A 12,528-nucleotide genomic window follows, 5' to 3' on the forward strand; every position below is an offset into this window, starting at 1 on the left:
GAGGGGACAGGGACAGGAGGGCTGGCCCCACAGCCTCTGTGGCCAAGCGCAGGCCTGGAGAGGAGACAGCACGCCCACCTTCTGCAGAAGCAGCGCGGCTCCCTCCCGCTCCCATGGGCGCCGGCGGCTTGCTTCCACCTCTCGCAGAAGCTGCATGGCTCCCGTGGAAGCAGCACGGCTCCTGGCAGTGCGCTGCGGTTCCCGCCGGCTCCCGGGGAAGCGGCGGGCGGCCTACTGCATGTGATGTCGCACGATGGGCTACTAGTAAGTAAATAATATCTGATGTCATAGAGAAGACCCTAGCAAATACCTTCAGTAAAGAAAAAAACTTACCACACATGTAGCCTCATCAAATTTGTTTCCCCAAATGCAGATATTAGAGAGTGTGGGATTTGTTTTCATTGATTGAGAAAGTGCAACAAGTCCTTCTCCCTCTATGTTGTTGCTGACTATTGACAACCTGTGAAAAAACAAAAAGTGATAACCTGGAAACTAGTATTTCCACAAAAAAGAGAATGCCTAAGTTAGCAACATTTATTACAAACAGGTTATTTTGTAGTCTCAGCATTATTCTTAAATACGTTTACTGTAGTAGTCAAAATACTATGTATTTCCTCAGATCCAAGAAACTTAGTTTTCTGCTTGTATGCTTCATGCACCTAGTAGAGTTGCCTACATTGTGGGAATCATTTTATATTATTCAGTAAGTGTTTGGGGGTGGATTACAGATATATCTTTGAAGATAAAAGTCATCCAAGTAATACTTTCTTTTTTTCTATTCTCACCTGAGAATATTTTCCATTTTTTTTTCCCTTTTAGAGAGAGTGCAAATGGAGGGAGGGAGGAAGGGAGAGAAAGAGACACTGATGTAAGAAAGACACACTGATTGGTCGTCTCCCACACTGCACTTGCCCTCACCGGGGCAGGGATTAAATCCGAAATCCTTTGGTGCACAGTCTGACACACTAACCACTGAGCAACACCAGCAAGGGCAGTAATATTTTCTTTGATTCATTCTTCATTTTAGAATTCAGGTTAAATAATGTAAGCAATAAGAATATTCTTATTCATTTTAAGCAATCATAACTAGAATAAAACAATCTAATTTTTAAAAGTACTTTTGAAAATTAGAAATTGAAATGTTTATTGCACACTTAATATTATGACAGTTTAGGAAATTAGTATCATGAATCTTAAGAGTTAAGTGGTTTGATGTTACATTTAAGTTTTCTGTTATAAAATACAAACCATACTAACGCTTTAAGGCTCCTGTTGTGTGAAGCAAGAGTTTCACTGAGACTATTTGCTCCTGCATTTTCTATTCTGTTAAAAGAAAGATCTATTACTTCCAGGGTAGTGTTGCTTTTCAGTACATCAGCCAAAAACACCATTCCATCATGAGTTATTTTATTGCTGGGAAAGGAAAAATATGTAGTTACTAGTGAGTGGCCTGGTGCACGAATTTGTGCACATTGAAATTAATTAGAAGAAATATTTTAATATCACTATTCACCCTTTATAATAGAAGTGTCAACCAAATTCACGATATACAATGACAGATAAAAACACACGTGTGCAATTGGCCCTAGCAAGAGCTTTATATGTATCACACATGCATGAGTCAACTTAGCCTTTTATATATCCTATATAATAAAAGCCTAATATGCTAAGTGTCCAGTCATTGGTCGTCCGTTCAACCAATCAAAGCATAATATGCTAATGATATGCTAAGGCCACTCAACCGCTCACTATGATGTGCACTGACCACCAGGGGGCAGACGCTCTGACTGGTAGATTAGCTTGCTGCTGGGGTCCGGCTGATCGGGACTGAGCAAGATGGACCGGACACACCCTGGAGCCCTCCCCGGCCCCGATCATGCACCGGTGGGGTCCCTTGGCCTGGCCTGTGCCCTCTTGCAATCCAGGCTGAGGGACCCCCTCCCCACAAGTGCACAAATTTCATGCACTGGGCCTCAAGTATAGAATAAACTTGCTTAATTAGACCTGCTTTCGAATGGAGCTAAACTTTTTCCAACCCAGGGAAGCACCCCAACTTCTCTTTCAGGTAATTGTCAGCAACACAGCAGTAAATATCAACACGAAACACATTATTATTGTAGATCATGCAGGGAGAACAAAGGGTGAAATATTTAACTGCAGCAGTGTTTGACTATATTCTGCCCAGTGAGAAAACCTGAAGTCATTTTCAAGGTCCATCATTTCTTCTTTTCAGTCAAGTTTCTAAACTTTCTAAATCTCTGTTTTCTGGCTAATGAAAAGAAAATAGGATTCTACCGAGTCTCCTATCTGCCTGCTCCAGGACTTCTGTGAAGATCAAATGAGACGAGGCATGGGAAAACACTTAACAGACTTTGGTTAAAGTGTAAAATGTTTGCACCTGGCTATAAAGCAAATCGTGTTCCTGGGGTGAAGAAACTCCAAGGAGGCTAGTCGCCAGGGAGAGGAAGCCGGGCGATGCTACATGATGTCATTACCTGGTGCCCACAGCAACCGTTTCTGGGCTGGGCTGGGCTGTGGGCTGCATTTGTGCCATGGGGTCTCAGCAGCATTTGCTACGATTTGGTGGGTATCACTCCGGGGTGGTGGTGGGGCCTGTGTCCTACTTGGGGGAAGCCGAGTGTTGGTTTGTGGGCACCAGATCCATAGTGCTGTTTATTGTTAAATGGCCTGTCGCTAGGGAGAGGAAGCCAGGCTTTGCTACGTGACGTCATTACCCAGCACCCGTAGCCATTTCCAGGCTGGGCTGGGCTGGGCTGGGCTGTGGGCCGCATTTTGCGCCATGGGGTCTCGGCAGTGTTGGCTGCGATTTGGCGGGCTGTTGCTCTGGGGTCCACGGTGCCATTTCTCTGTAAATGTCTTGTGTTGAGTGTCTGCCCCCTGGTGGTCAGTGCACATCGTAGCGACCGGTTGGACAGTCAGACACTTAGCATATTAGCCTTTTATATATAGAGATATTTGAAAATATGAAGTATTATATTTTAAAATATATTTCTATTGATTTCAGAGAGGAAGGGAGAGGGAGATATAGATACATCAATGATGAGAGAGAATTACTGATCGGCTGCCCCCTGCCTGCCCCCTACTGGGAGTTGAGCCCGTAACCCAGGCATGTGCCCTTAACTGAAATCAAACCCATGACCCTTCAGTCCGCAGGCCGACGCTCTATCCACTGAGCCAAACTGGCTAAGGCTGAAATATTATTTTATTCATAGAACATACTTAAAAACTTACAGAGTGATAAACAGTACTTTCTATTTCTCTAAATATTTATTTTACTCAATTTCCAAAAAAGTTAATGAAAATTTGCCATAAAATGTTGCTTCCATTCTGATTTTCATTATTAAGTTGCTCACTTAAATTATTAGGTGATTAATATCAGTATAAACTAAATAAATTCTAAGGCTTAGGATAAAAAGTTGACAACAGTGGTTATGTTTTCTAATCTTTGGAATTCGTGTCTAACAAAATATACTATATACTATGAATATTGACATAGATTATGCCCATGACTTGAATTACTTACTGTATAAATTATCACCTACCAGCTGACATCAAGGTAGCGCAGGCTTCTGTTCAGATATAGTGCATCACATAACTGTTTTAGGCCAGAATTTTTCACATTATGCTTACTCATGTGTAGTGTAATAAGACTGTGATTTTCCTTTAACATGTGGCCTAGATGAACTGTGGACTCTTCCTAAAAAATAGATAAAATCGTTTTTCTAAAGTATAATTTTGAAGCAGTGGATGTTTGTTCCGAACTTATACTAAAAATGATCTTTTTTTTTTTTTTGCCATAAATGATCCTCTTTACCTTCTTTGCCACAAATGATATCTTTACTGTCTTAGAAACAGGTAGCAGGCACTCGCAAAATGCAGTAACTAAATGATGTAAAAGAGGCTAGTTAAAAAAAACATAATAATCACTAAGAAAAAGAATCATTCCAAAAGGAAAAAAATCAAACCAACTGGTCTTATGATGTAGTGAGCATATTAACTCCCTTACTGCCGTCCACTCAAGTCTCTAAACCGTTCCTGACCCTCCATATATTCCTAAACTTTGTTCTTGATCTCCTCTTAATAGTAGACAAGATATAAAGACATTTCTTAGTCTCCACTCTATTTTAAAAATACACCCATTTTAACCGACTGATATATCCGATTCCTCCCTTTTATAATCATCCCAAATGTCTAAATACCATATATCTTAATCTTGTTTTCTTGTCACTGGAAGAGTTTTTAAAAAATGTATTTTTATTGATTTCAGAGAGGAAGGGAAAGGGAGAGAGAGAGAAACATCAATGATGGGAGAGAATTATTGATCGGCTACCTCCTGCACATCCCCCACTGGGGACAGAGCCTGCAACCTGGGCGTGTGCCCTGACCGGGAATCAAACCGTGACCTCTTGGTTCATAGGTCAAGGCTCAACCACATTGGCCAGGCTGGAAGACTTTTTTTAAATTCCAAAATATAGCTGCTCCCAGGCAAAAGGTATATAACTTCAATGAGGATTTGAATACCAAGCATTTCAAATTTTTAACAGAATCAAAATGTGTCTTAAAATGAATGGACCCAAGTATTTTCTGGTCCTCTTGAATGATTGTTGTATTTGTAGTAAGTTTTATAGTCACTAAAAATGCTGATCACAAATACGATAACTATGCTTTAATTATGTAAATGTACATTAAAAAAAACTTTAAAAGTTAAATGGAACCACACAGCAATAGCACATGAGCTTTATAATAAAACTGTCCAAATGCTAGCTTTACCTTTTACTAGCTATATGACTGGGCAAATTATTTCATCTGAGTCTGTTTCCTTATCTGTTAAATAGGTGAAATTATACTTCCCACCAAAATTAAATAAAGTACCTGCACAAAATAAGTTCTAGAGAAAACTGAAAAGCATTTATTCCTTCAATATTCTATAATCCTGTATCTGGTTTGCTTATATTATTGTTTTGACAATGAAAAGATATACCCAAGGGGAAGCTGTAGTTACCATCCTAAGAAATGCAAACTGACCCCCTAGGGCAGCAGTTGCCAACCTTCCGGACCACAGGTTGGCGACCGCTGCCCTAGGGAGTCCAGTGTGCTGTGTGTGCTGCCTGGAATGGAGGACATATAAAAACATATTTGTGTTGTACATCTTGATTGCATTTTTAGGTCAAGAAGTTTGAAAGAGAGGACTAATATCAGAAATAGTAAAGGGGTTTTTTTTCAGCCCCATTCACTAAGTTTGTGACTTAATTTGCCTAGGGTGGCACCTAATATAGATATTAGTCTAAGCTCCCCAGATAGTGAACAGTAAAATTCTTAAATGAAATCAGTTTGCAGGTTCACATTTTGGAACTGCAATGTGTGAGGCCTACAGCCATTTAAGAGGAGAGCGGTGCTCAGTGAGAGAGGGCGGGGACTGACTTGGAGAGGAAGAGAAAGCAGAGTTTAGCTGACTGCCCAGAAGCTCCAGACTGAGAGTAAGGGCCTGGGCTTTTCATTACTCTTTTGGGGTGGATTGGGGAGTAATGAGGCCACTCAACATAATATGATTTCATAGAGTTTAACCTTTATTTCCTCGGGACCTTTAATCCAGAAAATGTTTAGCCTTCAGATCTGTCATGCCCTCAATCTGAGAACCTTCCCAGCTACCTCTCGTCCCTCTGTATTGGTTTTGCTGCCCTTCCTCATGCTCCCAAGGTCCCCTAACCATAACACCCTCCAAACTTGTTGATCTCATCCCATGTAGACGAAAGCTCCTTGAAGACAAGGGCTGAGTGTATGTCTGGTTTAGGGTTTCATTCAAATGTTTATTTTTAAAGGTGACTTTAAAATATATTTGTATTGATTTCAGAGAGGGAGAGGGAAATAGAAACATCAATGATGAGAGAATAATTGATGAGTTGCCTCCTGCATGCCCCCTACTGGGGATGGATCCCGAAACCCAGGCATGTGATCCAACTGGGAATCGAACTGTGACCTCCCGTCTGGTTCATAGGTCGATGCTCAACCACTGAGGACACCAGCCCGGCAAATGTTTATAAATGAATGAATTGCCAGTGAAGCAACTCAGTGCTTACTTTGAGTCAGATACTTTGCTGGTCTTTTAAAGAAGGGTGCTTGTATTTGAGGATTCTGTGTTTGTTGAACAGATTAGATTTATGTACGTGAAGCAATTAACATGTAAAATTACAAAAATTTTGATGCAGGAAAGTGCAGAAATGATTCAAAGGGAGAGATCTATGCAAAGAATGCAAAAACACGAATATTAAAAATATTTTAAGAATATAGTTAATTCTCACCCGGCCAGCGTGGCTTAGTGGTTGAGTGTCAACCTATGAACCAGGAGGTTACAGTTCAATACCCAGTCAGGGCACATGCCCAGGTTGAGGGCTTGATCCCCAGTGTAGGGCATGCTGGAGGCAGCTGATCAATGATTTTCTCTAATCATTGATGTTTCTATCCCTCCCTCTCCTTTCCTCTTTGAAATCAATAAAAATATATTTTTTAAAAAATATAGTTAATTCTCAATGACTCATACTAATAGGGAATAATGAGATAGATAATTTAAAGACTAGACAAAGTACTTTGAAAATTTTTTTAGTAGATATTCCGTTTTTGTTTAGAGCAATAATAAAATGAGTTCTTGTTCACTAGTTTTTTTACAACTGACAAGAAAGGAAAACCACCTAAAAGAATGTTAAGGGGCAAGAAGCCTTGAAAGTAGGAACCACATTTTTTTAAAAAAATATATTTTATTGATTTCTTACAGAGAGGGATAGAGAGTTAGAAACATCGATGAGAGAGAAACATCGATCAGCTGCCTCCTGCACATCTCCTATTGGGGATGTGCCTGCAACCAAGGTACATGCCCTTGACCGGAATCAAACCTGGGACCCTTGAGTCCGCTGGCTGACACTCTATCCACTGAGCCAAACCTGTTAGGGTGGAACCACATTTTTATCTGTGTGTCTCCAGCATGCGGCTTACCTACAGGAGCAAGTCCAGACTTCCCAGACTGCTTATGCACATGCATTCTGCCATGATTACTCATGACTTCAAAGATGTAATGGTTCAGTCACCGCAATATAACAAAAACAAACAGTAAAACAGTTCACACCCACCTTATAGTCCAGCCTTTAAAACTTTCATCTTTTATTCTTTCATTGTAATTACTTTGCTCCTCATAGGTTTACTCACTGATAATTTGAGTTTATGAGAAGAAAAAAAAATTATATGTTTGCTGCCTAAATAAGCAACTTTTAAAACATATTTAGCTTTAAGACTCGTATCAAGAAGTAATAATTTTCCTTTAAAAGATTTTTTTAATATAAATAGTAGTTTACATTCTAGAAATACAATGCATTTGTGAACCTTGACATAACATTCAGTAAGCAGTACCTTCATTTTATTCACATGTGGTAATATTAATTACTGTTACTCGGGATACATACCTGCTCACCATACAGTATAGGTCGGTTTAGGTTTATTGCTTTAATTGTCTGGTTCTGAGTTAGGACTGTAGCAAATGCTATCACACTTTGCATTCCCTAAAAACAGATAAATTCTTTAAGGAAACTGACAAAATATATAAATTAACCTCCCTATAAATAAATATTTCAGAATTGGTAATCTGGAATCTGATAAATGAAAATTATGGCTTAAAAATGTTTAAGAATTTCCTGCTCCTTGAATTATAGATTGACCTAATTCAGAAATGAACTGTTATGCTCTTTTCTCCCTGCCCTGACACCTATTGATAACATGCATGGGGAGTTTCAGTATCCGAGAATCTGCTAGGGTGTTTGCCTCTAGGTTTGCTCCTAAGCCCTCAGATACACATGTGAATCCAAGCTAGGGCTCTGTACGACTGACAACACCTATCCTGTGCCAGCATTCTTTTATAGTCATACTTTAAGTGTACGTGGCAGGAAAGGGTTACTCATCACATTTCCACCGCTCCCACAGGCCTCCCTCTCTACCTTATTGGGTTGGTCTAATCCTCCCCATCTCAGTGATGGTACCGCCACACACACCCAGCTATTTTGCCATAAAACCTGTGCTTCCTTTCACTCCACCAGTCCTCTTACCCTCCCATCCAGTTAATCAGTAAGTCTTACAGATTCTACCTCTAAAAAATGTCTCAGATTAGGGAACCTCTGTGGCCACCACCCTACCCCCATCTTTGTCCTCATCGATCGCCCACGTGGACAACTGCAATAACTTCCTATGTGGTCACTGGGTTTCCTCTTGCCACCCTCTCATTCTTCACAGAGAAACCAGAATGATCTTTTGAAAGCACCAAGCAGATCATGTCACCCCTCAACTTGAGGACTTTCCATGACTGGCATCCTATATAATAAAAGGGTAATATGCAAATTGACCCTAACAGCAGAATGACTGGGAATGACTGGTCACTATGACACACACTGACTACCAGGGGGCAGATGCTCAATGCAGGAGCTGCCCCCTGGTGGTCAGTGTGCTCCCACAGGGAGGGCTCTGCTCAGCCACAAGCCAGACTGATGGCTGCCAGTACAGCGGTGGTGGTGGGAGCCTCTCCCGCCTCCTCAGCAGCACTAAGGATGTCTGACTGCAGCTTAGGTCTGCTCCCCGCTGGCAAGTGGACATCCCCTGAGGGCTCCTGGGCTGACTGCCAGTTTAGGCCTGATCCCCTGGGGAGCAGGCCTAAGCCAGCAGGTGGACATCCCCCGAGGGGTTCCAGACTGCGAGAGGGCACAGGCCGGGCTGAGGGACCCCCTGAGTGCACAAATTTTTGTGTACCGGCCTCTAGTTTATAATAAAATCCCCTCTGCTTCCCATGACCCACATTTACAACCCACACAACCTTTGTTGAAACTGGCCCCTATAAACCTCTCCACCTTCACTGTGAGGCACTCTTTAAACTCCTGTCCAGCCACTGTCTTTTCAGTTCTTAAAACCTGCCAGACTTCATATTTCATTATTCATGTTCCTCCCTCATGATTTTACCATCAATCTGAACATTAGTTTTAGTATTATTTCTTATCCTCACCCAAGGACATGCTTAGAGAGAGGAAGGGAGAGAAAGAAACATCAATTAGTTGTCTTCCATACTCCCCCAACCGGGGACCAAACCCAAAACTCAGGTATGTGCCCTGACCTGGAATCAAACTGCAACCTTTTGGTGCATAGAATGACGCTCAACCAACTGAGCCATTCTGGCTGGGCAGTTTTACTATTTACCTAACATTTTTCCATTAAATCAACTCTTTCACTTTATTTTAAAACTCTGTATCATGCCCAGCTGAGGTGGCTCAGTGGTTGAGTGTCCACCTATAAACCAGGAGTTCACGGTTCAATTCCTGGTCAGAGCACATGCCTAGGTTGTGGGCTCAATCCCCAGTAGGGGGCGTGAGCCAGTCAATGATTTTCTCTCATCATTGATGTTTCTAACTCTCTCCCTCTCTCTTCCTCAATGATATCAATAAGAATATACTCAAAAAACACACCTTTGTATCACTACTGTAAATGGAAAACCATAATCCCTTGAAATAAATAGAAAGCATCTGCAAAACATGTACATAAGGATTAAAATGAACTCAACCTGTAGCAGTAATACTGCCTCCACCACACATGGAGAAGTACTAGCCGAGTCTATATATTGGACTCCTCGCCTGAAATGTTCTGCCATAGACCTCTCCAAGACAATTTTTCCTCGTCTTTCATGACTCCTAAATATTACTTCCTCAGGTCTTAGGCAACCGTCTATCATGCGAATCACCTCGTCCCCATTATAAACAGTACTTGGCCATCTTCATAGCACCTTTCTCTATTTATTGATATTTTCCCAACTAAATATAGGCTTTATGAAAGAAGGCAGAGACCACATTCGATGCACGCTTGTATCCTTGGAAGCTAGGATTGTGACTGTTATGTGTAGAGGGTATATATTGAATTAATGCTTCTCCCAGAGCCATACTGGCATCTACTACTTTTTAAAGCTCCAGAACCCATTATTCCTAGGAGCCTCCTGGCCCATCTTATTGTTTTTGTGTCCCAGTAATTTTCATTCATCTGTACAACAGGTTCCCAACATTAGGCCTCCAGGTCTGAAAGCATGAAGCCCGGAATTTGAAGACATGCAAAACCCACACACCTCATCATCAGGCCAGTGGAAGGCCCAGAGCAGTTTTTGGCATCATTTTAGGTCTTTTTTTTTTTTAATATATTTTTATTGATTTTAGAGAGGAAGGAAGAGGGAGAGAGAGTTAGAAATGTCAATGATGAGAGAGAATCACTGATTGGCTGCCTCCTGCACACCCCCCACTGGGGATCAAGCTCGCAACCCGGGCATGTGCCCTTGACCGGAATCGAACCTGGGACCCTTCAGTCTGCAGGCCGATGCTCTATCCATCGAGCCAAACCGGCTAGGGTTCATTTTAGGTGTTTAGGCTACAACTACTCACTTCAAAATGTTTTCAAAAGTAAAAAATTTGTATCATACTAATAAAGTAGTATTTGTTTAATTAAAATGAATACAGTCTTTTTCTTTTAAATCCCACACAGGTTAAGAAGGTTTGTGGATGGAAATTTAGGAAGATTTTTATTATACTGGAAATTCTTCTGTAATGTCATTTACAACAATCTGATTTATTAAGTAAGCACTATTATGCCTAGGTTTTCTGTTTTTGTTTTTTTTCTTAAAGCAGCCTTTTCTCCGATATTAGACATTAGGGGCAAGTCTAACCATTCATAAGGCTGTCATTTAGCTGCTCTCTATGCTGGCTTCCAGGGAAAAGGATCCATTATCTGGGTGATTTTCTCATAACCAATTTACTCACCAGATCAGTGTCACCCAGATCTAACTTCTCTAAGGATGAATTCATTTGTAGCATTGCAGCAAAACACATTCCACCTTTATTTTCAACCTTGTTTCCAGTCATTCTTAGGTATTTCAGAGTTGTATTCTTCTGAAAAGGGAAACAGTCAAACCTTGGTTAAGTTTTTAATCCACAGAAATTCAGAGTATATGAGTTAGGTGACTATTTTACTATTTGTAGGCTCATCAATTATTCATGGAGATAGAATTGGATAGTCTTTAAGGGTGACATTCAATTTCCCATAATAGATAAAATGTAGTTTAATAGTAGCTCAGTAGAAAGAATACCCAGGAAACAGATGCTAAACAATAACCACGAAATAAAGCAGACTTTTAATAAACTTTCTTTTCCTTGGAAAATCTACAAATTTATCTTCTAAGAACATTATACCATTTTTTTATTGAGGTGAAATTTACATAACACAAAATTAACCATTTAAAAGTGTCCAATTCACTGATTTTTAGTATATTCACAGTCATCACCGCTAGCTGGTTGCAAAACATTTTCGTCAGTCACCCCCAAAGGAAACCCGGTGCCCTGTAAGCAATCAGTTCACTTTTAAAGATCTAGTTCTCAGACATTCTCAAAGTTTAATTCCTTCTCTCATTCTACTTTTTGGATAACTTTCACAAAGAAAGTTACAGACATTTCATTGTCCTAATGAATAAATATTAGGACATGTAAGTGCAAATAATTGTCTTTAAAACTAATTCAAACTCACCACCTTTATTTAATACTCGAGGCCCAGTGCATGGATTCGTGCACCAGTGGGGTCCCTCAGCCTGGCCTGTGCCCTCTCGCAATCCGGGACCCCTCGGGGGATGTCGGACTGCTGGGATCAGGCTGAAACCTGCAGTCCGACATCCCCTGAGGGATGTAGCATTGTGCAAAGCAGCAGGCGGTGGGGAGGAGCCCAAGCTCGGGCTGGTTACTGCGCCACTCCCGCTACAGTAGCACTGCCACAGAGGTGAGAGAGGTGATCAGTTGAGCAGAGCTCCCGCTGTGGGAGCTCACTGACCACCAGGGGGCAGCTCCTGTGTTGAGCATCTTCCCCCTGGTGGTCAGTGTTCATCATAGTGACCAGTTGAACGGTCGACCGGTTGCTTAGGGTTTTATATATATAGATTGTACTGAAGGTTCTACACAGGGCCATCAGGCAAGAAGAAACTAAAAAGGCATCCAAATTGGAAAAGAAGTAAGTAAAACTATCTCTGTTTGCATATGAAATTATCTTATATGTAGAAAATCTTAAGGAAGCCACAAAAAAAGGAAAAATCTGTTAGAACTAATAAACTTCAGCAAGACTGCAGGACACAAGGTCAATATATACATCGAGTGGCCAGATTGTTATGACCATCCCATCAGTACTTCGTTGGGCCACCTTTTGCCTTCAATACTGCGGTGATTCTTCTTGGCATTGACTCCACGAGATGTTGAAAGGTGATGCGAGGAATCTGACACCATGCCTGATGAATAGCACTGTCCAGTTCTGTGAGATTTGATGGTTGTGGAACCAGCTGCCTGATGGCTCTTTTAACTTCGTCCCACAAATGCTCAATTGGATTGAGATCTGGTGATTGTGGGGACCACCTAAGCAAGGTAAAGTCTCCCTCATGTTCTTGAAACCACTCCTGCACAATACAAGCAC

At 41.2% G+C, this 12,528-nt stretch overlaps 1 protein-coding gene across 5 annotated transcripts in view; it reads right to left on the reverse strand.

The window, feature by feature from the left end:
- LRRC34 (leucine rich repeat containing 34) overlaps positions 1–12,528 on the reverse strand; it is a 20,984-nt gene that overhangs the window by 1,881 nt on the left and 6,575 nt on the right. For 3 of the 5 annotated variants that reach the window (XM_014533589.1, XM_014533587.1, XM_014533588.1), the window contains 5 exons: positions 10,842–10,970; positions 7,473–7,568; positions 3,564–3,718; positions 1,249–1,413; positions 334–460 (listed from right to left, as the gene is read on the reverse strand). In XM_014533589.1, coding sequence (XP_014389075.1) covers positions 334–460; positions 1,249–1,413; positions 3,564–3,718; positions 7,473–7,568; positions 10,842–10,970 — 672 coding nt within the window. The remainder of the gene's footprint in view (positions 1–333; positions 461–1,248; positions 1,414–3,563; positions 3,719–7,472; positions 7,569–10,841; positions 10,971–12,528) is intronic. The other 2 variants (XM_005886556.2, XM_005886557.2) reach the window with 2 other exon arrangements.

Source organism: Myotis brandtii, unplaced genomic scaffold (genome assembly GCF_000412655.1).
Source record: "Myotis brandtii unplaced genomic scaffold, ASM41265v1 scaffold99, whole genome shotgun sequence".
In the NCBI taxonomy this organism is placed as follows: domain Eukaryota; kingdom Metazoa; phylum Chordata; class Mammalia; order Chiroptera; family Vespertilionidae; genus Myotis; species Myotis brandtii.